This window comes from Oncorhynchus clarkii, chromosome 5, assembly GCF_045791955.1.
Source record: "Oncorhynchus clarkii lewisi isolate Uvic-CL-2024 chromosome 5, UVic_Ocla_1.0, whole genome shotgun sequence".
Taxonomy (NCBI): Eukaryota; Metazoa; Chordata; class Actinopteri; order Salmoniformes; family Salmonidae; genus Oncorhynchus; species Oncorhynchus clarkii.
In genome coordinates, this window is record NC_092151.1 from 55,017,732 (window position 1) to 55,044,715 (window position 26,984).

At 44.9% G+C, this 26,984-nt stretch overlaps 1 protein-coding gene across 1 annotated transcript in view; it reads left to right on the forward strand.

The window, feature by feature from the left end:
• The window catches only part of LOC139409019 (Fras1 related extracellular matrix 1b), a 60,609-nt gene that overhangs the window by 3,962 nt on the left and 29,663 nt on the right, over positions 1-26,984 (forward strand). The window contains exons 6-21 of the mRNA XM_071153658.1: positions 531-730; positions 1,806-2,129; positions 2,356-2,464; positions 2,748-2,879; positions 10,386-10,730; positions 11,007-11,149; positions 11,415-11,611; positions 11,989-12,079; positions 12,204-12,371; positions 12,671-12,879; positions 13,026-13,119; positions 16,335-16,587; positions 18,862-19,056; positions 24,163-24,348; positions 25,513-25,709; positions 26,074-26,299. Coding sequence (XP_071009759.1) covers positions 531-730; positions 1,806-2,129; positions 2,356-2,464; positions 2,748-2,879; positions 10,386-10,730; positions 11,007-11,149; positions 11,415-11,611; positions 11,989-12,079; positions 12,204-12,371; positions 12,671-12,879; positions 13,026-13,119; positions 16,335-16,587; positions 18,862-19,056; positions 24,163-24,348; positions 25,513-25,709; positions 26,074-26,299 — 3,069 coding nt within the window. The remainder of the gene's footprint in view (positions 1-530; positions 731-1,805; positions 2,130-2,355; positions 2,465-2,747; positions 2,880-10,385; positions 10,731-11,006; positions 11,150-11,414; positions 11,612-11,988; positions 12,080-12,203; positions 12,372-12,670; positions 12,880-13,025; positions 13,120-16,334; positions 16,588-18,861; positions 19,057-24,162; positions 24,349-25,512; positions 25,710-26,073; positions 26,300-26,984) is intronic.

Here is a 26,984-nt window from a genome sequence, read left to right on the forward strand (position 1 = left end):
TACAGATGTCGGATCGTAATTTGATCACCGTGTTGCAGGAGAACTTTCCTGCAACGTAGGACCTTGTAGCCAAATTGTAGTGTGCGTCTGAGATTGAAAAAGACATCTGAAGGTTGTAATTTCCTAAAATGTATTAACAAAATGGCAAATGTGATTTTCCCTCAAGAAAAATGCATCAACCCCTACATGAATATCCATGAATTATAATCCACATAATAACTCACATTTCCTGTTGCTGCAGGATTATTTTCCTGCTGTAGCAAACTGGCTCAAATTAAGATCCTACATTCGTATGGCATCACATCTGGGAGCTTTTGTCCTGTCAGATAATTGATACTACTGAACACGTACAGCAAAGGAATCAAACACTGTCACTCACTTTTTTTGTCCCTTGTGTTGAATGTAGTTTTGCAAAGCCACTCTCTTTGATTCTTCTCCGTAGTTGCTCTGTATATTTAACAAGCCTCGGGTAAACTTCCATTGATTGACATAGGCCTCTAACGATCATTCACGATCATTCATCATTCAAGGCAGACAAACTGGAGACCCCTGTCCAGGAAACAAGCCCTGCCTCCATGGCACCAAGGAGGTGCGTTTCCTCAAAGCCACCTGCCACGAGTTCCTCAGCTTGGCTCTGAAGTACCAGCACCTGAGTCCCCCTTCTCCGGAGATTGACTACATCCCTATCAGAGTGGAGCTACGGGACCAGGCCTCCAGAGCACTGTTGGAGGTAAGAGACTACTGTAACTGTAACATACTGTATGGCAGGGTTCCCCAATAGTCGGCCCGCGAGCCAAATTCATCCCGCGGCTGATTTTATTTGCGCATTTTTGCTGTTAAACATAAAAATCACCAGGAAATCAGCTCAAAGCTATTTTAATTTAGGAAATCTTTCCCAAGTATTTCCCAGTCTTTCCCAGTTTTTGTCAAATACTATATCTGTTTTGGGCTTCTTGCAGACAATTTTCAGTGTACAAATGATTTATAATTATGTTCTGTCCCCACAACCATCCGCTCAAGAAAAAAGATTGGCCCGCAGAAACAGGCCCTGGGTCTGTTCTAACGGGACCTACAAGTTCAGGCTGCGCCTGTGACAGTGCTATCGAGTGCCACCATCTGTTCGCTAACAGATCTCATGGTTTATTTTAGGGATATAATACAATTTCTTGTGGCAATTCTCTGTGTAGTCGTGGTAGAATCCATGGTTTTGGCTCTTGCTTGAGGAAGCTAGCAACAGTCACTAAGGGGGGCAGGACATACAGATATTTAGCGAATGAGTCCAGTGTCCACGTGACTTGTATCTGCTCTGTGATTGGATGATACAGACCGCAATGCTGAATGGGATGAGTTGTTTCACATTTAACAACAAACGTTCCCACAACTTTAGAGAAAGTTCTCTAAAGAATCTCATTAGGTCAGTAATGTGTAAGGACCATTTCCAAGAGACCCATTCACTTAATGTCAAACAGAAATGACCCAGAACGTGGTTACCATGTTCTCAGAATATTCAGTATTAATGTTCTAGACATGTTTCATGGGAAGGTTGCAACAGCATTCCTGTGTCCAGTTGTCTAAGGGTTAGGAGAATATTCCATCAACGTCCTACCAAACGTACACAGAACATGGCTCAGAATACAAGATATTAATGCCGCTGCTCACCTCCGTTTTGTCAACCAAACAAAAACAATAACAAATGTGCCTGTGGCACTATTTCCCCCTTCAATCCCAGCTTTAAGTAGTTTCTCGTTAGAAAAGAAAGGTGTATTTAACCTATTCAATGCCACTAACCTCTGTCTGTCCCCCAGACGGAGGCTGTGTGGCTGCCCGTGCTGATCCATGGGGCCATGCAGAACCAGCCTCCGCAGGCCGCCTTCATGGCCTCCTTCATCCTGGAGGCGGACCAGTTCATCCTCACCCCCCTGACCACGGCCGCGCTGGACGCCAAGGACGGAGAGACCCCCCAGGAGCGCCTGGTGTTCAACGTGACAAAGCCCCCCGCCCAGGGCTACATCGCCCACCTGGACGACCACACCAAAACCTGCCACTCCTTCATCTGGCAGGACCTACACGAGATGAAGATAGCCTACCAGCCGCCCAATAGTAGTCACACAGGGAGGAGGAACTATGAGGTACTGTGGTGGAGCAATAGAGCTCTTCGGCCCTTTTCACACCACTGAGCCGAGCTGAGGCATGTCGAGCCGAGCCAAGCTTCTACTGAGCTGGCCTGCTGGTTAATGAGACCTGCTTTCCAGTGTCTTTTTCATCTCCAAAGTCACATTTAGAGAGAGATTGTAGCTGAAGAACGAGTGGAAACGTCATGTTAAACTAATGCTATATCTATTCCATTTCCTGCAGGTTGAGTTCCAGGCTATTGACGGTTCCTATGTAGCCAGCCCACCCATTATGGTCCACTTCTCCATCAGAGCAGCTGAGACAAACGCACCCAGAGTCTCGTGGAACATGGGTATCTTCACATCGAAACATCACATTGAATTGCAAAGAAATTGCCATCATAAGAGATGATGCAAACCCATTGAGGAGCTTGTATTTATGTCTGTATTGTAGGCTACTGTACGAGGTATATAGTGAAATGTACGACATATGGAGTCCACAATGGAAATAAGGTGTTAATTCAGTTTATCCACTTGTGTGGCTGAATTATGTTTTTAAATGATCAAATAAATCAAATCAATAAAATAAAAATACACTGATAAAGACAGGATGTTGATACCAACCTATCCTGGCAGGGTTGGATCTGTTGGAGGGTCAGTCTCGGCCAATCACCTGGGAGGATCTCCAGATCGTGGACAGTGACAACATTGATGCTGTCTACCTGGTGGCCGTGGACGGACCTCTGCATGGACGACTCAGTGTCAGAGGTGAGAGGTCAGATGGGGTGGGTTCAGTTAGGTGAAACTTTCAGAACATTGCCGATAGAACTGTGACGTAGAACTGTCTTGATAGGACACATATGGAAAATGAGACAAGAAAACTAGACATTGTCACTATTCAAAGTAAATGACAAAATGTCACAATACAAAGTAAAAGAATGCACAACTAAAACATTTGTTGAATCGTTGATGCGCTTCCTTATCACAGAACATTCAGGAAAAGAATTACACATTTTTGAACCCTTCCTTGGACTTCTGTGCTGGTATCTGGAGTGCCACCCTGAAGATTCCCAGGAACGCCTGCCCTTTTCCGCCCTTTTGCTTCCATGTGTTTCCCATCCGTTGGGGACGGTGGCGCGGCTCTCGAAGCATATGTGAGGTGGCCTGCATGTGTTTCCTAATCAGGTGTAAAATGGGCCGTCGCCACTTTCGCCAGGGGCCCTCGCACACAAAGCTGTCTTCAGTGTGCCGGCGTCTGTCCTTCCACTCCAGCGCACGGGGAGACAGGCCTTTGTTTGCACAGGCCCTGAGTGAAGCAGATTGGGGAGACTTATGTCATTTCATGCCACTGTGCACAAAGAGCAGATGCGCTGTCCCAAGAGCAGACCTGTTTTTTTTTGTTTAAGAGAGAGAGAAGAAGACAGACAAGGCTAGGGACGTAACCTTTCATGACTACTTTGGACAGTGTGAGAGAAGCGCAAATGCTTGTGTGTTTTTATTGAGGTTACAGTGGTGACGTGTACGACCGAGTGGCTTCGGTTATTGTTTTGAACCCCTCATAACGGACCATTTTACTCTGTCAATCTGGGCTCTGTAGAAGGCTAGTCCCTTACAGGGAGGCTGAGCTGGTGGTTTCTTTCAGTTCGGTAGTTTCCAGTTTGGACTAACTTCAGTTCCCATCGGCCACTGACTCCATCCCATTCCCTCCTGTAGGGCCATCCGATGAACAGCAGCACCTGCTCAAACAACCGTCCCACCCACACCCATCCCGCTATCACTTTAATTGCTGTTTACGTTGTTGTTATTTGGATGGGGGAGGGTCGCTTTCATACTGATTGACGACCCCCCCCCCCCCCCCTCCCCCTCCCCGTGATATATAGAGAGCGAGGGGAAAAAACAGAACCCTTATCAGAACCTGTTTGCTAATTTTCTTCATAGCTCCACTCAGTTCAGTGAGAGTTCTGGCCCACCAATACATAGTGTCTCTGGAGGACTTGGCGGGCAGAGGGAATTGCTCACCCTTGACCTCCGACTCGGGACGTCGACGCTGGGGAGTGTCAGAGCACGTTTGGTCCAACGCCTTCAGCCAAATGGAAAGCTGCCTGACTGTTCCTTCATACTCCACACTGTCCTCCGACTTGGGAACCTGTGTTTTTTGTTTTGTTTTTGGGCCTGCTGCCCACTGCCACCTTTGGGCCCAATTACCAAGTTGTTTCTCCGTTGGACTTGTAGCCATTTCCCCCATTTCCCCCGCAGTAAAGTTGCTGCTAATGAGGTTTCATGCGCGACCATTCATCACTCAATCTGTCTTGTGACCTTGCCCTTCTGTCTCCCTGGCAAGCAGGAGTGGGCCATCGTCACGTTGGGCAGCCGCCACAGCACGCTAGCCTGGGAAGGACGCCATCTTTCCCTCTCTGTTTTTCAGCGACAGGGAAAAGCCTGAGCCAGCGCGTAGTGCCTTTAGGCAAAAGCGAAACTTGTTATTTCCAAATGACAATATGCATCCAACATAAAAAAAAAAACCTAGCTTATTTGTGAGAAATCATTAATAAATGAAAACATGAAGTGGCTTTGGCAAGAGTGGGGGATGTCCACCTTAGGGTGCTTCTCATAACACCATGTCAAATATCCAAGTACCCAATTTCCTGATGTACTGTATGCTTAGCCTTAATATGCTGTAGTGGGGTTAACTTACAATACATGGCACCGGTAACACTTTACTTGACACCCAGCGTCATAACATGTTATGATACAGTCATAACCATGTCATAACAGCTGACATATCTTGTCATAACCTGTCATAGTATGGTTCATCGCACTGTCATGACCATTATATTTAGACCTTTGTGACACATATTGCATTATTCTATGGCTGGTTATGACACCTACAAGAGAGTGTCAAAACCACACAAAACCTACCACACAAAGCAAAACATTCTATTACACCGTAGCCTACTTGTCAACAGTGTGTTTGATATTTGACATTTTCTGAAACGAACCATATTGAATGATCATTGTAATTGCAGAACATATTGATGTCAGACATGCGCCTAGCCCAATGCGCTGTTGTTGATGACTGGGATGAATGCAGGAGCAGATTTCTGGAGCAGATATGATGTTCATAATGCTTCATGACAGTGTCATAAAGTGTATTTTCTGTTATTTAAAAGATATTTCAAATATGATGAAAAGGAATCATGAAAAACAACAACAACAAATAACTTAGGAAACAAACTTTTAAATGAAAGGAAACACATTTGAGTAAATGTGGGTTTTGACACTCTTATGTACAGTCGGACATTTACATACACTTGGGTTGGAGTCATTAAACTCGTTTTTCAACCACTCCACAAACTTCTTGTTAACAAACTATAGTTTTGGCAAGTCGGTTAGGACATCTACTTTGTGTATGACACAAGCCATTTTTCCAACAATTGTTTACATACAGTGATTTATAATTGAAATAATCTGTATCACAATTCCAGTGGGTCAGAAGTTTACATACATTAAGTTGACTGTGCCTTTAAACAGCTTGGCAAATTCCAGAAAATTATGTCATGGCTTTAGAAGCTTCTGATAGGCTAATTGACAACATTTGAGTCAATTGGAGGTGTACCTGTGGATGTGTTTCAAGGCCTACCTTCAAACTCAGTGCTTCTTTAATTGCCATCATGGGAAAATCAATTAATGTACTTTGGTGCGAAAAGTGCAAATCAATCCCAGAATAACAGCAAAGGACCTTGTGAAGATGCTGGAGGAAACAGGTACAAAAGTATTTACAGTGCCTTGCGAAAGTATTCGGCCCCCTTGAACTTTGCGACCTTTTGCCACATTTCAGGCTTCAAACATAAAGATATAAAACTGTATTTTTTTGTGAAGAATCAACAACAAGTGGGACACAATCATGAAGTGGAACGACATTTATTGGATATTTCAAACTTTTTTAACAAATCAAAAACTGAAAAATTGGGCGTGCAAAATTATTCAGCCCCCTTAAGTTAATACTTTGTAGCACCACCTTTTGCTGCGATTACAGCTGTAAGTCGCTTGGGGTATGTCTCTATCAGTTTTGCACATCGAGAGACTGAAATTTTTCCCCATTCCTACTTGCAAAACAGCTCGAGCTCAGTGAGGTTGGATGGAGAGCATTTGTGAACAGCAGTTTTCAGTTCTTTCCACAGATTCTCGATTGGATTCAGGTCTGGACTTTGACTTGGCCATTCTAACACCTGGATATGTTTATTTTTGAACCATTCCATTGTAGATTTTGCTTTATGTTTTGGATCATTGTCTTGTTGGAAGACAAATCTCCGTCCCAGTCTCAGGTCTTTTGCAGACTCCATCAGGTTTTCTTCCAGAATGGTCCTGTATTTGGCTCCATCCATCTTCCCATCAATTTTAACCATCTTCCCTGTCCCTGCTGAAGAAAAGCAGGCTCAAACCATGATGCTGCCACCACCATGTTTGACAGTGGGGATGGTGTGTTCAGGGTGATGAGCTGTGTTGCTTTTACGCCAAACATAACGTTTTGCATTGTTGCCAAAAAGTTCAATTTTGGTTTCATCTGACCAGAGCACCTTCTTCCACATGTTTGGTGTGTCTCCCAGGTGGCTTGTGGCAAACTTTAAACGACACTTTTTATGGATATCTTTAAGAAATGCCTTTCTTCTTGCCACTCTTCCATAAAGGCCAGATTTGTGCAATATACGACTGATTGTTGTCCTATGGACAGAGTCTCCCACCTCAGCTGTAGATCTCTGCAGTTCATCCAGAGTGATCATGGGCCTCTTGGCTGCATCTCTGATCAGTCTTCTCCTTGTATGAGCTGAAAGTTTAGAGGGACGGCCAGGTCTTGGTAGATTTGCAGTGGTCTGATACTCCTTCCATTTCAATATTATCGCTTGCACAGTGCTCCTTGGGATGTTTAACGCTTGGGAAATATTTTTGTATCCAAATCCGACTTTAAACTTCTTCACAACAGTATCTCGGACCTGCCTGGTGTGTTCCTTGTTCTTCATGATGCTCTCTGCGCTTTTAACGGACCTCTGAGACTATCACAGTGCAGGTGCATTTATACGGAGACTTGATTACACACAGGTGGATTGTATTTATCATCATTAGTCATTTAGGTCAACATTGGATCATTCAGAGATCCTCACTGAACTTCTGGAGAGAGTTTGCTGCACTGAAAGTAAAGGGGCTGAATAATTTTGCACGCCCAATTTTTCAGTTTTTGATTTGTTAAAAAAGTTTGAAATATCCAATAAATGTCGTTCCACTTCATGATTGTGTCCCACTTGTTGTTTATTCTTCACAAAAAAATACAGTTTTATATCTTTATGTTTGAAGCCTGAAATGTGGCAAAAGGTCGCAAAGTTCAAGGGGGCCGAATACTTTCGCAAGGCACTGTATATCAACATAACCTGAAAGGCCGCTCAGCAAGGAAGAACCAAAACCGTCATAAAAAATACAGATTACGGTTTGCAACTGCACATGGGGACAAAGATTGTAATTTTTGGAGAAATGTCCTCTGGTCTGATGAAACAAAAATACAACTGTTTGACCATAATGACCATCGTTATGTTTGGAGGAAAAAGGGGGAGGCTTGCAAGGCAAGAACACCATCCCAACCGTGAAGCACTGGGGTGGCAGCATCATGTTGTGGGGGTGCTTTGCTGCAGGAGGGACTGGTGCACTTCACAAAATAGATGGCATCATGAGGCAGGAAAATTATGTGGATATACAGTGCCTTGCGAAAGTATTCGGCCCCCTTGAACTTTGCGACCTTTTGCCACATTTCAGGCTTCAAACATAAAGATATAAAACTGTATTTTTTTGTGAAGAATCAACAACAAGTGGGACACAATCGTGAAGTGGAACGACATTTATTGGATATTTCAAACTTTTTTAACAAATCAAAAACTGAAAAATTGGGCGTGCAAAATTATTCAGCCCCTTTACTTTCAGTGCAGCAAACTCTCTCCAGAAGTTCAGTGAGGATCTCTGAATGATCCAATGTTGACCTAAATGACTAATGATGATAAATACAATCCACCTGTGTGTAATCAAGTCTCCGTATAAATGCACCTGCACTGTGATAGTCTCAGAGGTCCGTTAAAAGCGCAGAGAGCATCATGAAGAACAAGGAACACACCAGGCAGGTCCGATATGCTGTTGTGAAGAAGTTTAAAGCCGGATTTGGATACAAAAATATTTCCCAAGCTTTAATTAAACATCCCAAGGAGAACTGTGCAAGCGATAATATTGAAATGGAAGGAGTATCAGACCACTGCAAATCTACCAAGACCTGGCCGTCCCTCTAAACTTTCAGCTCATACAAGGAGAAGACTGATCAGAGATGCAGCCAAGAGGCCCATGATCACTCTGGATGAACTGCAGAGATCTACAGCTGAGGTGGGAGACTCTGTCCATAGGACAACAATCAGTCGTATATTGCACAAATCTGGCCTTTATGGAAGAGTGGCAAGAAGAAAGCCATTTCTTAAAGATATACATAAAAAGTGTCGTTTAAAGTTTGCCACAAGCCACCTGGGAGACACACCAAACATGTGGAAGAAGGTGCTCTGGTCAGATGAAACCAGAATTGAACTTTTTGGCAACAATGCAAAACGTTATGTTTGGCGTAAAAGCAACACAGCTGAACACACCATCCCCACTGTCAAACATGGTGGTGGCAGCATCATGGTTTGGGCCTGCTTTTCTTCAGCAGGGACAGGGAAGATGGTTAAAATTGATGGGAAGATGGATGGAGCCAAATACAGGACCATTCTGGAAGAAAACCTGATGGAGTCTGCAAAAGACCTGAGACTGGGACGGAGATTTGTCTTCCAACAAGACAATGATCCAAAACATAAAGCAAAATCTACAATGGAATGGTTCAAAAATAAACATATCCAGGTGTTAGAATGGCCAAGTCAAAGTCCAGACCTGAATCCAATCGAGAATCTGTGGAAAGAACTGAAAACTGCTGTTCACAAATGCTCTCCATCCAACCTCACTGAGCTCGAGCTGTTTTGCAAGGAGGAATGGGGAAAAATGTCAGTCTCTCGATGTGCAAAACTGATAGAGACATACCCCAAGCGACTTACAGCTGTAATCGCAGCAAAAGGTGGCGCTACAAAGTATTAACTTAAGGGGGCTGAATAATTTTGCACGCCCAATTTTTCAGTTTTTGATTTGTTAAAAAAGTTTGAAATATCCAATAAATGTCGTTCCACTTCATGATTGTGTCCCACTTGTTGTTGATTCTTCACAAAAAAATACAGTTTTATATCTTTATGTTTGAAGCCTGAAATGTGGCAAAAGGTCGCAAAGTTCAAGGGGGCCGCATACTTTCGCAAGGCACTGTATTGAAGCAACATCTCAAGACATCAGTCAGGAAGTTAAAGTTTGGTCGCAAATGGGTCTTCCAAATGGACATTGACCCCAAGCATACTTCCGAAGTTGTGGCAAAATGGCTTAAGGACAACAAAGTCAAGGTATTGGAGTGGCCATCACGAAGCCCTGACCTCAATCCTATAGAAAATGTGTGGGCAGAACTGAAAAAGCATGTGCGAGCAAGGAGGCCTGACTCAGTTACACCAGCTCTGTCAGGAGGAATGGGCCAAAATTTACCCAACTTATTGGGGGAGCTACCCGAAATGTTTGACCCAAGTTAAACAGTTTAAAGGCAAGGCTTCCAAATACTAATTAAGTGCATGTAAACTTCAGACTCACTGGGAACGTGACGAAAGAAACAAAAGCTGAAATAAATTATTCTCTCTACTATTATTCTGACATTTCACATTCTTAAAACAAAGTGCTGATCCTAACTGACCTAAGACAGGATTTTTTACTAAGATTAAATGTCAGGAATTGTGAATGACTTAGTTTACATGTATTTGGTTAAGGTGTAAGTAAACTTCTAACTTCAACTGGAGGTGTCATAACCAGCCATAAAATAACACTTTTCACGTGTCACCACGTTTCAATATGTGGGTCATGAGTGTTATGACCATGTTATGACAAGTTTTGTCAGCTGTCAGGAAATATTATGATATGATTATGACCATGTCATCATGTGTTATGACACTGGGCGTCAAAGAAAGTGTTACCATGAAGACACACTACACGCTATAGCGACCCAAATTTGTAACGAAACAAATATCATCAAAAAACAACAACATTTTAACCAGGGTTAAACTCATTCCAGAATCTGATGATTTGAATCTCACTAGCCTACATTCATTCATTCGAACTCGCATCTCCTCCCAGGTGGTAAAGGCTTTATGTTCCGGATACGGGACCTACAAGAGGGCGTGGTTGTCTACCATCACTCGGACAGCGACACCACCCGCGACCACATTGTCTTCCGCATCACAGACGGGCGCCACAGCATCCGCCACAAGTTCCCCATCAACATCCTGCCCAAGGATGACACGGCGCCATTCCTTATCAACAACGTGGCATTGGAAGTGCAGGAGGGCGGCGAGGTGCTGGTGGAAGAGTACATGCTGCTGGCCTCCGACCTGGACTCCAGTGATGACTACATCCTGTACCAGCTCCTCACCTTCCCCCGCGCTGGAGAGGTGGTCAAGAAGGCCCACCCACAACAGCCAGGTAATAGGATATCATCACAAATTGTATCGAAAAGCTCCATTGCTATAATTGCCTGATAACTGATAGTCCAAACCCTGTATAATTGGCATTTAAGCAAGTTAGGTTCAACCTGTGTGTGAGCGACATTGATTGTTTTTGTTGAGGTCTGATGAGGCTAACCTTCAACATGAGACGGGTAGTTAGCTCTCCTTCTGTATTTACCATCTTGCATTGAGAAAATGTCCCATTCTATGTATTCGATGTCTATGTTGATGACTGGGTTGTGATTTCCTGTAGGCGTGCCAGTGAAGAGTTTCCTGCAGAGGGATCTGTTCATGGGGATGATCTATTATAGGCACTCTGGAGAGGAGTGTTTTGAGGACACCTTCGACTTCACCCTCTCAGACAGCCATCAACCCCCAAACCTATCCCACAGACACGTAAGTGTGCAAAGATCTAAACCTGATATTCCATATGGCACATTACTGTTACGTTGCAATACTTGGGGATATTTTAACCAGAAGTCGATGGTAAGGCAGTGAATGCAGTGAAAGCCCGAAATATAATCTGGGAAAATATATATTTATTGGATCATATGTCTATATTACAACCCCTTTAAATGTCTATTTGTCTGAAACGTTCCGTTTTCCATGAATGATCCATATTCCATTGTGCTGTCCTCTGTGCCCTCCAACCACAACACAGACTGTGGTGATCCACGTTTTCCCAGTCAAAGACCAGCTTCCGGTGGAGGTGTCTGGCAGCGTTCGCTCGGTTACGGTGAGGGAGACTGACGTGGTCTACCTGACCCAGAGTCACATCCACTTTAGGGACACAGAGCACCCAGACACGGACCTCTCCTTCTTCATCACCACGCCCTGCTTCAGCCCCACACGGCCAGGGTACAGTACAACTTCTCTCTCTCTCTCTCTCTCTCTCTCTCTCTCTCTCTCTCTCGTAGTCACAACATGTACAGTACAACTTCTCTCTCTCTCTCTCTCTCTCTCTCTCTCATAGTCACAACATGGCTGTTCACTTCATGGACTCTACTGTGGCTGTGTCACCAGCTTAGCTGAGGCCAATGCGTGCTTAATAAATATGGTTTCAGATGTATTGTTTAATGCATGAGGTTTATGACGTTTAAAGGGAAAAACGCTCTTCAAAATGAAAATCATACAACTGTATGCTGGATTTGTACCAGGACAATCACGCCCCAAGCCTAAATAAATGGGAATGATTCGCCCCGTCTAACAGAGTGTGTTTGTGGCCCTGATTGCAGGCTACCTGATGCAGGGCGACTATTCTACACAGACAGCACCCACTCCATGAAGAAAGACCCAATGGTCCCTGTGCTAAAGTCATTCACCCAGGTGCGCTCACCAATATACTGCACCAATACACTGTCATGCATGTAATGTGCAGGTATATTCATTTTGGATTACAAACGCCTGTTCTTACTAAACCTCACGCAGCAACATGTGTTGTGTCCGTCAGCATGCAGTCAACCACATGAAGGTGGGGTACATGCCCCCCATCGAGGACATCGGCCCAGAGCCGCTGTTTGTCCAGTTTTTGTTCTCCGTGAGCGACCACCACGGTGGAACCACCACTGACCTGCTCTTCAACGTCACCGTCACTCCTGTGGACAACCAGGCTCCTGAGGTGGGTGCGGGGGGGGGGGGGGGTTCTCTGGTCAAGTGAAATATTTATCAACAACACCATGTTACATGAGGAAGATAAAGAAAAGATAAATGCTCGTCATGAAGGTGAACAGTGTCTTTTATGAACTGCTTCGGTATCGACGGTCTTAGAACCACGACGTAGACATTGAAACATTTCAAATGCGAGAATCCACTCCACTCTGCACCAAACGAATCCGTTTACCATTCTCTTTCTCTGTCAACTCTCGTTTCTATCTCCACCTCCATCGATTTCTATCTCGTTATCCTGGACCTCCTCAGGTGTTCACCAACCTACTGAGAGTGGAGGAAGGAGGAGGGGCCTTCTTCACGGAGGAGCACCTGTTGGTGCGGGACGGGGACAGCTTGGAGGACAAGCTCAGAGTAGGGGTGCAGACTACGCCCATCCACGGGAAGCTGGAGCTGCAGGGGCGAGAGCTCCGCCAGGGTGACACCTTCATCCTCCAAGACCTGAGAGGTCTCCGAGTCAGGTGGGGCATATAGTGGCACGATAAGGGGGGCTAGACGATAGAGGGAGGCAGCCCGTGTAAGGATTTGGTTTGGTTTGAGGTTAATCACGGCAACCCAATCTATGTGGGTCCATTTAAAAATAAAAATAAAAAATGTCTCATTGCAGGTACATCCATGATGACTCTGAGACTGTGGAGGACACTGTTGGTCTAACAGTAACTGATGGTGTCAACTCTGCTCATGTGTTCTTACCAGTCCAGGTGAGTAGGCTATATACACTACCATTCAAACGTTTGGGGTCACTTAGAAATGTCCTTGTTTTTGAATGAACTTTTTTTTGTCCATTAAAAAAGCATTGATCGGAAATGCAGTGTCGACGTTGTTAATGTTGTAAATGACTATTGTAGCTGGAAACGGCAGATTTTTAATGGAGTATCTACATAGCCGTATTGAGGCCCATTATCAGCAACCATCACTCCTGTGTTCCGATGGCACGTTGTGTTAGCTAATCCAAGTTTATCATTTTAAAAAGCTAATTGATCATTAGAAAACCCTTTTGCAATTATGTTAGCACAGCTGAAAACTGTTGCCCTGATTAAAGAAGCAATAAAACTGGCTTTTAGACTAGCTGAGTATCTGGAGCACCAGCATTTGTGGGTTTGATTACAGGCTCAAAATGGCCAGAAACAAAGAACTTTCTTCTGAAACTCCTCAGTCTATTCTTGTTCTGAGAAATGAAGGCTATTCCCTTCACAGAACAGAGCAAACCGACTCTAACCAAAATAGAAAGAGGAGTGGGAGACCCCGGTGCACAACTGAGCAAGAGGACAAGTACATTAGAGCGTCTAGTTTGAGAAAAAGACGCCTCACAAGTCGTCAACTGGCAACTTCATTAAATAGTACCCGCAAAACACCAGTCTCAACGTCAACAGTGAAGAGGCGACTCCAGGGTGTTGGCCTTCTAGGCAGACTTACAAAGAAAAAGCCATATCGCAGACTGGCCAATAAAAATAAAAGATTAAGATGGGCAAAATAACACAGACACTGGACAGAGGAAGATTGGAAAAAAGTGTTATGGACAGACGAATCTAAGTTTGAGGTGTTCGGATCACAAAGAAGAACATTCGTGAGATGCATGAAAGATGCTGGAGGAGTGCTTAATGCCATCTGTCAAGCATGGTGGAGGAAATGTGATGGTCTGGAGGTGCTTTGGTGGTGGTCAAGTGGGAGATTTGTACAGGGTAAAAGAGATCTTGAAGAAGGAAGGCTATCACTCCATTTTGCAACGCCATGCCATACCCTGTGGACGGCACTTAATTGGAGCCAATTTCAGGACAATGACCCAGGACAATGACCCAAAGCACAGCTCCAATGACCCAAAGCAATGACCCAAAGCACAGCTCCAAACTATGCAATAACTATTTAGAGAAGAAGCAGTCAGCTGGTATTCTGTCTATAATGGAGCATCCAGCACAGTCACCGGATCTCAATCCTTTTGAGTTGATGTGGGAGCAGCTTGACCGTATGGTATGTAAGAAGTGCCCATCAAACCAATCCAACTTGTGGGAGGTGCTTCAGGAAACATGGGGTGAAATCTATTCAGATTACGTCAACAAATTGACAACTAGAATGCCAAAGGTCTGCAAGGCTGTAATTGCTGCAAATGGAGGATTCTTTGACGAAAGCAAATTTTGAAGGACACAATTATTATTTCAAATCAAATCAAATTTATTTATAAAGCCCTTCGTACATCAGCTGATATCTCAAAGTGCTGTACAGAAACCCAGCCTAAAACTCCAAACAGCAAGCAATGCAGGTGTAGAAGCACGGTGGCTAGGAAAAACTCTCTAGAAAGGCCAAAACCTAGGAAGAAACCTAGAGAGGAACCAGGCTATGTGGGGTGGCCAGTCCTCTTCTGGCTGTGCCGGGTGGAGATTATAACAGAACATGGCCAAGATGTTCAAATGTTCATAAATGACCAGCATGGTCGAATAATAATAAGGCAGAACAGTTGAAACTGGAGCAGCAGCACGGCCAGGGGGACTGGGGACTGCAAGGAGTCATCATGTCAGGTAGTCCTGGGGCATGGTCCTAGGGCTCAGGTCCTCCGAGAGAGAGAAAGAGACAATTAGAGAATGCACACTTAGATTCACACAGGACACACCGAATAGGACAGGAGAAGTGCTCTAGATATAACAAACTGACCCTAGCCCCCCGACACATAAACTACTGCAGCATAAATACTGGAGGCTGAGACAGGAGGGGTCAGGAGACACTGTGGCCCCATCCGAGGACACCCCCGGACAGGGCCAAACAGGAAGGATATAACCCCACCCACTTTGCCAAAGCACAGCCCCCACACCACTAGAGGGATATCTTCAACCACCAACTTACCATCCTGAGACAAGGCTGAGTATAGCCCACAAAGATCTCCGCCATGGCACAACCCAAGGGGGGGCGCCAACCCAGACAGGATGACCACATCAGTGAATCAACCCACTCAGGTGACGCACCCCTTCCAGGGACGGCATGAGAGAGCCCCAGTAAGCCAGTGACTCAGCCCCTGTAATAGGGTTAGAGGCAGAGAATCCCAGTTACCCCAGAGCCTTTCCGTTCACCTTCACACTCCCAGAGCCTTTCCGTTCACCTTCACACTCCTGGGCCAGACTACACTCTAGCATATGACCCATTCAGTAAAGACAAAGGTTGAGACCGAGTTTGCGTCTCTGACATGGGTAGGCAGACCGTTCCATAAAAATGGAGCTCTATAGGAGAAAGCCCTGCCTCCAGCTGTTTGCTTAGAAATTATAGGGACAATTAGGAGGCCTGCGTCTTGTGACCGTAGCGTACGTGTAGGTATGTACGGAAAGACCAAATCAGAGAGATAGGTAGGAGCAAGCCCATGTAATGCTTTGTAGGTTAGCAGTAAAACCTTGAAATCAGACCTTGATTTGACAGGAAGCCAGTGTAGGGAGGCTAGCACTGGAGTAATATGATCACATTTATTGGTTCTAGTCAGGATTCTAGCAGCCGTATTTAGCACTAGCTGAAGTTTATTTAGTGCTTTATCCGGGTAGCCGGAAAGTAGAGCATTGCAGTGGTCTAACCTAGAAGTGACAAAAGCATGGATAAATTTTTCTGCATCATTTTTGGACAGAAAGTTTCTGATTTTTGCAATGTTACGTAGATGGAAAAAAGCTGTCCTTGAAATGGTCTTGATATGTTCTTCAAAAGAGAGATCATTTCAATTAAACATCATTATTTATAACCTTGTTAACATTTTGACTATATTTATTATTCATTTTGCAACTCATTTCATGTATGTTATCATGGATAACAAGGACATTTCTAAGTGACCCCAAACTTTTGAACGAAAGGAAAATGGGAAAATGTAAGGAAAATGTAGAAAGTGCGAATGCCATCTTTCTCTTGCTCCATTGTGGCCTCCCCCCCCCCCCCCCCCCCACACACACAGATCCTACCGGTGAATGACGAGCCCCCCCAACTAGGACCAGGGCTGCTTGGGGGGCTGACCTGTGAGGAAGGGGGCCTGGTTCAGGTCACTGCTGAGTACCTGTTTGCCACGGATGCAGACAGTGATGATGCCAGGCTAATCTACATGCTGGCCCGGACCCCTGCCAGGGGGGAGTTGCAGAGAAGGGGGGTTACTGTGGACAAGTTCTCCCAACAGGACGTCCTGCAGGGACTCATCTACTACATACACACAGGTGAGTATTAGCTTGATCCCAGATCTGTTTTTGCTGTTTGGCCATTGACCTACGGACAATGACCATAGGAGTCGACAAGACAGCACAAACAGATATGGGGCCAGGCTAGGTGTGGGGAAAGGGGAATTGTTAAAAATGCAGATGTTTTTATCCATGAGCGCAATCCATAGGTAGCCTGATTTAATCGTAGCATTTAGTCTGGTTTAACCAGAAGGCATATGTAATTGCCATGGACTCCGCTAAATTAACCTAGTGCCTTCCAACAGAAGAGAAAGAGTTTGAGAGTCAACTCAACTTTTGATTCCTAGAGGTTAGAGAGGCGAGCCAGCAACCAGAGGGTTGCCAGTTCGAATCCCGGGTCTGACAGGACAAATCTGGTGGGAAGTGAGCTAGCAGTTGCAGGGTTGCTGGTATCAAATCTTAGCACTTAATCCCCCACAACAACTGCTCCACGGGCGCCCAGTGTGGGAGCCCCTGGCTCCAACCTGCACATGTACAGTTGAAGTCAGAAGTTTACATACACCTTAGCCAACTACATTTAAACTCAGTTTTTCACAATTCCTGACATTTAATCCTAGAAAGAATTCCCTGTCTTAGGTCAGTTAGGATCACCACTTTATTTTAAGAATGTGAAATGTCAGAATAATAGTAGACAGAATGATTTACTTCAGCTTTTATTTCTTACATCACATTCCCAGTGGGTCAGAAGTTTACATACACTCAATTAGAATTTGGTAGCATCGCCATTAAATTGTTTAACTTGGGTCAAATGTTTTGGGTAGCCTTCCACAAGCTTCCCACAATAAGTTGGGTGAATTTTGGCCCATTCCTCCTGACAGCGCTGGTGTAGCTGAGTCAGGTTTGTAGGCCTCCTTGCTTGCACACGCTTTTTCAGTTCTGCCCACACATTTTCTATAGGATTGACCTTGACTTTGTTGTCCTTAAGCCATTTTGCCACAACTTTGGAAGTATGCTTGCGGTCATTGTCCATTTGGAAGACCCATTTGCGACCAAGCTTCCTGACGGATGTCTTGAGATGTTGCTTCAAAATATCCATATAATTGTCCTTTCTCATGATGCCATCTATTTTGTGAAGTGCACCAGTCCCTCCTGCAGTAAAGCACCCCCACAACATAGTGCTGCCACCCCCGTGCTTCACGGTTGGGATGGTGTTCTTGGCTTGCAAGCCTCCCCCTTTTCCCTCCAAACATAATGATGGTCATTATGGTCAAACAGTTGTATTTTGTTTCATCAGACCAGAGGACATTTCTCCAAAAAGTACAATCTTTGTCCCCATGTGTAGTTGCAAACCGTAGTCTGGCTTTTTTATGGCGGGTTTGGAGCAGTGGCTTCTTCCTTGCTGAGCGGCCTTTCAGGTTATGTCGATATAGGACTCGTTTTACTGTGGATATAGATACTTTTGTACCTTGGGCCTTTGTATTTTGGGCCTTTGTATTTTGGGCCTTTGCTGTTGTTCTGGGATTGATTTGCACTTTTCGCACCAAAGTATGTTCATCTCTAGGAGACAGAACACGTCTCCTGCCTGAGCGGTATGACGGCTGCGTGGTCCCTTGGTGTTTATACTTATGTACTATTGTTTGTACAGATGAACGTGGTACCTTCAGGTGTTAGGAAATTGCTCCCAAGGATGAACCAGACTTGTGGAGGTCTACAATTGTTTCCTGAGGTCTTGGCTGATTTCTTTTGATTTTCCCATGATATCAAGCAAAGTGGCACTGAGTTTGAAGGTAGGCCTTGAAATCCATCCACAGGTACACCTCCAATTGACTCAAATGATGTCAATTAGCCTATCAGAAACTTCTAAAGCCATGTCATAATTTTCTGTAATTTTCCAAGCTGTTTAAAGGCACAGTCAACTTAGTGTATGTAAACTTCTGACCCACTGGAATTGTGATAAAAGTGAATTATAAGTGAAATAATCTGTCTGTAAACAATTGTTGAAAAATTACTTGTGTAATGCACAAAGTAGATGTCCTAACCAACTTGCCAAAACTATAGTTTTATAAGAAATTTGTGGAGTGGTTGAAAAACAAGTTTTAATGACTCCGACCTAAGTGTATGTAAACTTCCGACTTCAACTGGATGTGTGTCTTTGGGAGGGGTTAAAATAAAGCAGAAGTAACATTTTGGTTGGACCTTGTGTACAATTGACAACTAAAGTGATCTTAATCATCCCCTTCATGGGTGTATCAACCAGTAACCAGTGAACACACTGTTACATACTTTAACTTCCTGTTTTCCTCTGACTAATAGGGGGCGAGATTGGAGCCAGTCCCGTGTCTGACTCGGTCACTCTCATCGTGTCGGACGGAGAAGCAGGGGGCATGGACAGCTGTTGCCAAGGAGATGCCCTGCCACCACCCGTACCTCTCCACGGGACACTTCCTGTTTACGACCTCAACGTGACGGTGCTTCCTGTCAACAACAAGGCCCCAGTCATCACCATGGGTAACCCACTTTCACTTCAATGTCAGAAAGGGACAATACTGGGGTATGGCTTCAAATGGATACATATATAGAGACATACAGTGCATTCGGAAAGTATTCAGACCCCTTCCCTTTTTCCAGATTTTGTTACGTTACAGCCTTATTCTAAAATGGATTGAATTAAAAATGTTACTCATCAATCTATACACATTACCCCATAATGACAAAGCAAAAATAGGTTAATAGAAAAAAGGAAATACCTTTTTTATATAAGTATTCAGACCCTTTCCTATGAGTCTCGAAATTGAGCTCAGGTGCATCCTGTTTCCATTGATCACCCATTAGATGTTTCTACAACTTGATTGGAGTACACTTGTGGTGAATTCAATTGTTTGAGCATGATTTGGAAAGGCACACACCTGTTTATATAAGGTCCTACAGTTGACAGTGCATGTCAAAAACCAAGCCATGAGGTCAAATTAATTGTCCATAGTGCTCCAAGACAGGATAGTGTCGAGGCACAGATCTGGGAAAGGGAACCAAAAAATGTCTGCAGCATTGAAGGTCCCCAAGAACACAGTGGCCTCCATCATTCTTAAATTAAAGAAGTTTGGAACCACCAAGACTCTTCCTAGAGCTGCCCGCCCGGCCAAACTGAGCAATCGGGGGAGAAGGACCTTGGTCAGGGAGGTGACCAAGAACCCGATGGTCACTCTGACAGAGCTCCAGAGTTCCTCTGTGGAGTTGGGAGAGCCTTCTAGAAGGACAACCATCTCTGCAGCACTCCACTAATCAGGGCTTTATGGTAGAGTGGCCAGACAGATGCCACTCCTCAGTAAAACGCACATGACAGCCCGCTAGGAGTTTGCCAAAAGGCACGTAAAGGACTCTCAGACCATGAGAAACAAGATTCTCTGGTCTGATGAAACCAAGATTGAACACTTTGGCCTTAAAGCCAAGCGTCAAGTCTGGAGGAAACCTGTCACCATCCCTACGGTGAAGCATGGTGGTAGCAGCATCATGCTGTGGGGATGTTTTTCAGCGGCAGGGACTGGGAGACAAGTCAGGATAGAGGGAAAGATGAACAGAGCAAAGTACAGAGAGATCCTTGATGAAAACCTGCTCCAGAGCACTCAAGACCTCAGACTGGGGCGAAGGTTTACCTTCCAACAGGACAATGACCCGAAGCACACAGCTAAGACAATGCAGCAGTGGCTTCAAGACTAGTCTCTGAATGTCTTGAGTGTCCCAGCCAGAGCCCAGACTTGAACCCGATCGAACGTCTCTGGAGGGACCTGAAAATAGCTGTGCAGCGATGCTCCCCATCCAATCTGACAGAGTTTGAGAGGATCTGTAGAGAAGAATGGGAGAAACTCCCCAAATGCAGGTGTGCCAAGCTTATAGGGTCATACCCAAGAAGACTTGAGGATGAAATCGCTGCCAAAGGTGCTTCAACAAATTACTGAGAAAAGGGTCTGAATACTTACGTAAATTATATATTTCAGTTTTTTTTATGCATTTGCTACAATTTCTAAAAACCTGTTTTTGCTTTGTCAGTATGGGGTATTGTGTGTAGATTGAGGGGAATTTAATCAATTTTAGAACAAGGCTGCAACGTAACAAGATGTGGAAAAAGTCAAGGTCCTGAATACTTTCCGCATTTAAAAAAAAGAAACGTCCTCTCAATGTCAACTGCGTTTATTTTCAGCAAACTTAACATGTGTAAATATTTGTATGAACATAACAAGATTCAACAACTGAGACATATACTGAACAAGTTCCACAGACATGTGACTAACAGAAATGGAATAATGTGTCCCTGAACAAAGGAGGGGTCAAAATCAATAGAAACAATCAGTATCTGGTGTGGCCACCAGCTGCATTAAGTACTGCAGTGCATCTCCTCCTTGTGGACTGCATCAGATCTGCCAGTTCTTGCTGTGAGATGTTACCCCACTCTTCCACCAAGGCACCTGCAAGTTCCCGGACATTGAGATTGCCTGCAATGACAACAAGCTCAGTCCGATGATGCTGTGACACACCGCCCCAGACCATGATGGTCCCTCCACCTCCAAATCGATCCCGCTCCAGAGTACAGGCCTCGGTGTAACGCTCATTCCTTCAACGATAAACGTGAATCCGACCATCACCCTGGTGAGACAAAACCGTGACTCCCCAGTGAAGAGCACTTTTTGCCAGTCCTGTCATAGGTGATATTGTTGCCGGTGATGTCTGGTGAGGACCTGCCTTCCAACAGGCCAACAAGTCCTTAGTCCAGCCTCTCTCTATTGCGGACAGTCTGATCACATTGTGCGTTCCTGGTGTAACTTGGGCAGTTGTTGTTGCCATCCTATACCTGTCCCGCAGTTGTGATGTTCGGATGTACCGATCCTGTGCAGGTGTTGTTACACGTGATCTGCCACTGTGAGGACGATCAGCTGTCCATCCTGTCTCCCTGTAGGCATCTCACAGTACGGACATTGCAATTTATTGCCCTGGCCACATCTGCAGTCCTCATGCCTCCTTGCAGCATGCTAAGGCACGTTCACGCAGATGAGCAGGGACCCTGGGCATCTTTCTTTTGGTGTTTTTCAGAGTCAGTAGAAAGACCTTTTTAGTGACCTACGTTTTCATAACTGTGACCTTAATTGCCTACCGTCTGTAAGCTGTTAGTGTCTTAACGACCGTTCCACAGGTGCATGTTCATTCATTGTTTATGGTTCATTGAACAAGCATGGGAAACAGTGTTTAAACCCTTTTCAATGAAGATCTGTGAAGTTCCTGAAAAAGGGCCGTTTCTTTTTTTGCTGAGTTTATGTAGATACACACTCTATATCGAGAGAAACATATGAGCCATATATACTTGTATAGAGAGAGACATATAAAGCTGTATATAAAGACATTTTAAACAGAGCCATTTATAGGAACATAGAGGGAGACATATTTAGACACACACATATATGGCTCTCGATCAGGGTTGTCAAACAAATTCTGCCCTACGGGCCACATTGGGTCTTCAACGAGGTCCGGAAGTCGGCTATATTTCCTCGCCATCAAAATATACAAAAATATCGTTTTCTGAATTTTCGATTCTCCCTGACTGCTGGCTTTAATTTTGGTGGTTATTAGCGAGCTAGAGGCCACAAGAAACTGCATAAATGTAGGTTCATTATTGTTCTCCACAGTTTTCATTTGTTTTCAGTCATTTTTAAGTATATGAAGTCCCCCCCCCCCCCCCAAAGAAATAAATCTACATCTTGTATTTCAAAATATACATATTATTAGTATTTTTACTCTAACCACCCGCAGGCCACGTTGGAGCCTGGACACCACTGCTCTAGGTGCAAACAAGGGAATACCAGAGACACCTCATCTTTCTTTGTCTTGTCTGCTCTATGGGGAGCTGGGTGCATCGAACAAGACAAGATTCCCCATCACCTCAGTTCCATTGTTGTGTAAAGGTTTAACTACTTTGTGATAATCACAATCCCCTTAATGCCGGTAAACACACGCTCAGTCATTTCCCAGCTTGCCCTCTGCTTTGAAGCGGGGAGCTCGGTGGCAGGTGGTAGAACGCATTGCGCTAGCGAGAATCTCTTAATCAGGCGAGCACACACTGTACAGGGAGAGGCAGCAGGGCGAGCATTGTCCCCCCCCCCCCCCCCCCCCCCCCCCCCACACACACACACACACACATGGATTCCTGGGGACGGCTAGAGCCCGAGCCAAGAAGAGGGATTGGACCGTAAAGCCCCCTGTGTGTGACCGGCAACTTTGTGGTTATCAATAGGGAACAGTGACCACTGGGAGAGAATGAGAGGACTAAGAAGGGTGTTAGGAGATGGGGAGAAGAGACTGAGGGTGGCTGTTGTGATCTTTGGTTGTGTGTGTGTGTGTGTGTGTGTGTGTGTGTGTGTGTGTGTGTGTGTGTGTGTGTGTGTGTGTGTGTGTGTGTGTGTGTGTGTGTGTGCTTGGTGGTGTGTTTCTTTGTGTGTGTGTGTGTGCACGCGTGCGTGCATTTGTAGGTAAAAAGGGGTTTGTTAGGGCATTTAATGGAAATCCCTTGCTGGGTGTTGTTATGAATTACTGCATGGTGTTGTGGTGTGTTATTGCGTGCAGAGGGCACACACACAGCTGGTCGGGATTATTCCTCTGCTGTGTTGGGGAGGGGAGCTAACGTTAGCGAACTGGTGGGCGCCGAGCAGACACCAATTCCCCACGAGGGCCACCGGACAATGAAGGCCTCAGCAAACAAAAGACAGAAATGAGCATCCCTTGCTCACAAAAGAAAACACGTTAGGCCTCCCTTCTACCCCTCTTGCTGCCAAGATTATCTATCCCGGCCCACTATACCCCATCTCCACCATCATCAGCTAATTTGCTAATCCCAGCCAAGAAAAAAATGAATATTTATTCTCAATCTTCACCGCTGCATAGCAGGCCCACAAAATCCGGAGTAGTTTGCAGGGGAAATGTAGTGGTCTAATTCATTTGCATTGAATAAAGAGACCGCATCAGAGAATTAGCGGAGCGAAACAAAGAGGAATCCGGCTTTGCCTCTTTCCTTGTTTGGTGGACAATATATATATATTTTTTTTTATCACCTGTTTCCCAGACATTTGGTCATTAACTACACACACCTCATCCCCCCCTTGGATCAGGGTGGATCCTGATTCAAGCCTTCATCCCACCAGTGCCCATTCTCCATTCATTATTTATCAGTGCTGTAAATGGGTGCAGACTCCAGTGAGCAGGGGCATGATGGCTTTATCAGCAACCAGGTGGCAGCGTGCTGGCCGAGTGCCGAGAGAGAGAGAGAGAGAGAGAGAGAGAGAGAGAGAGAGAGAGAGGGAGAAAGAGAGAGAGAGAGAGAGAGAGAGAGAGAGAGAGAGAGAGAGAGAGAGAGAGAGAGAGAGAGAGAGAGAGAGGATTGGCAAATGTTTAGGGATGGATGGATACATTTACATTTACTGTTTTCTCTATCATGTCTCTTAAGCTTCTGAAACCATTACTAAAAATGTGAGAGAATTGCGAGAGAGAATTCCATGGCAATTATTTCATGTGCAATTATTTCATGTCATCATTTCATGTCTTTCACAATCATTTCGCTCTGTATGTCCCTGTCAGGTGACATGTTTGTGGTGGACGAGGGCTCCTCAGCCTGTCTATGTGGGGGAGTGCTGGGGGCCGAGGACCCCGATACGTACCCTGAAGAGCTCCTCTTCCTCCTGGAAAACCCACCCCTACAGGGCTTCCTGGAGAACACCCTGCCCTCACCAGGCTTCGAGAAGAGCAACGCAGGCCTCCGAGTGGGTCAGTGGCACACAGATCCTTAAGAGTGATAGCCAAATGTATATTTGGGTGGAAGTCCCCAGACATGTGTCTTGAAGGCCCAACAATAACCTGTTGTTCTCTTCTACCACCTCTAGCAGTTAGCATAATTATCATCGTCCAAATTCATGAATGTTAACAGCGGTACTGATGTTAGCAGAGTTGCATTGCAGGCAGAAAATTCCTCAAAAACACTTCAAACTAAGTTCCTTAGTTGGTGCAGGGATTATTTAAGCATGAACTATTTCCACAGGTACAGTAGTCTCAAAGCCGCAACTGTTTCTGTTTGCTGTAACATGGACAATAAATGTATATTGTATTGCATTGTATTCCATTGGGCACTCGGGCTTGATTACCAGCAGTAAACATACTCACCAGAGGCTTGATGGAACTACCAGAGCATTGGAATATTACTGCAAAAAGAATGACATTCTCGCGGGCAAGAAAACATGGACGGGGACTTTGCGAGCATAGACGCTAGCAAACAGTTTGAAGTGTTTTTGAGGAAGTTTTGGCTTGCAATATAGCTTTGCTAACGTCGGTACCGCTAATGCATGAATGAATTTGGAAAATGCTATTTTTATTCTAACTCGTGGCAGAAGTAAACAATGGATTATTGTGGTTTCTGTCAATATATGCCTTCAGACACAACTCGAGGTAAGGGGGATTCCTCCCAAATATTAGATTTAGCATAAACTATCCCTTTAAGCTCTTTAGTCAAAAGGTTAGCCATGGTTAGTTCAAAGTTATCCATGGTTAGGTCCAAGTTGGCCATTAGTTATCTTGCTGATATCTACCGACACAAACTATTATGACTGTTTAAAAAAAAAAGGTGTTTTAATTCATCCGGCTCGAAGGACAAGTAATTCAATATACGGCTCGAAAGACCAATAAGCCTTTTTAACACGTTATATCATGCTTATCTGGCAGTAAAGCTTTGTGAAAAATGCGCTGTTTGAATGAGGTGAATAAGGTACCGCCTAGGCCCACTCTTCTCCCATACGCTGCTCCTGTGTTCCGTGCCCTCAGTCTCAGACGGTATGGACCATTCACACAGTGAACTCTAAGTCGACAAGAGTACAATGAGAAAATATTAATTTCTACTCATACCCTGCTGTGTTGTCGCGGTTGTGGTGGTGTGTTCAGTGTCATTCAGCCTGCTCCACCTCAGAGCGGGTTACATCAACTACGTCCAGGCAGAGCACCAGGGGACTGAGCCCACCGTGGACCAGCTGGTGATCAGTGTGAGCGACGGGAGGCACAAGTCTCCCCCCATCCCCTTCTACATCGTCATTCACCCCACCAACGACGAGACTCCCTCTCTGGCGCTTAGCAACTTCACTGTAAGTTGCCTCATGTCCACCCATCTAATGCTTTTAAGTCTTTGGCCGTGTTTAAGTACTTTGGAGAAATGCACCCTGCTGTCATCCCCCACTGCTCTGACATGACTTGACGGGTCTAAAGCTATGGAGTGGAATCTTTGCTTTTGCATATCCAACCGTGTCAGACCAGGGGTTACCTCAAGGGAGGGAGAGAAGGAAGGAGGCATTTCACAGTGTTCACGCATGTCCCATGGTCTGCGACGCCGCCTTCCCTCTTTTCCTACGATGCCTCCTCCATCTCCTCATGCCATACCTGCTTCATTTCCTTTCTTTCTTTCCCTTCGGACTCATCCTCCTCTTCCTCATCCCTCTTTTTCCCCACCAGGTGATGGAGGGAGGGATAAAGGAGCTGAGTCCGGCCATTTTGAACGCGTTGGACTTGGACGCCCCGGTGGACATTTTGACCTTCACAGTATTGGTTCCCCCAGCCCACGGGACCCTGCTGAACGGGATCTATGGAACTGAGTTGAGCCGCTATAAGAACATGGGCCCCAAGCTACTTCTGCAGAGCCTGATGGTACACACCTTCACCATGGAGGAGCTCAAACAAGGTGAGACACTTGATTTTGATGTACAGTGGGGCAAAAAAGTATTGAGTCAGCCACCAATTGTGCAAGTTCTTCCATTAAAAAGATGAGAGAGGCTTGTAATTTTCATCATAGATGCACTTCAACTATGACAGACAAAATGAGGAAAAAAATCACATTATAGGAATTTTATTGAATTTATTTGCAAATTATGGTGGAAAATAAGTATTTGGTCACCTACAAACAAGCAAGATTTATGGCTCTCACAGACCTGTATCTTCTTCTTTAAGAGGCTCCTCTGCCCTCCACTCATTACCTATATTAATGGCACCGGTTTGAACTTGTTATCAGTATAAAAGACACCTGTCCACAACCTCAAACAGTCACACTCCAAACTCCACTATGGCCAAGACCAAAGAGCTGTCAAATGACACCAGAAACAAAATTGTAGACCTGCACCAGGCTGGGAAGACTGAATCTGCAATAGGTAAGCAGCTTGGTTTGAATAAATCAACTGTGGGAGCAATTATTATGAAACGGAAGACATACAAGACCACTGATAATCTCCCTCGATCTGGGGCTCCATGCAAGATCTCACCCCGTGGGGTCAAAATGATCACAAGAACGGTGAGCAAAAATCCCAGAACCACACGGGGGGACATAGTGAATGACCTGCAGAGAGCTGGGACCAAAGTAACAAAGCCTACCA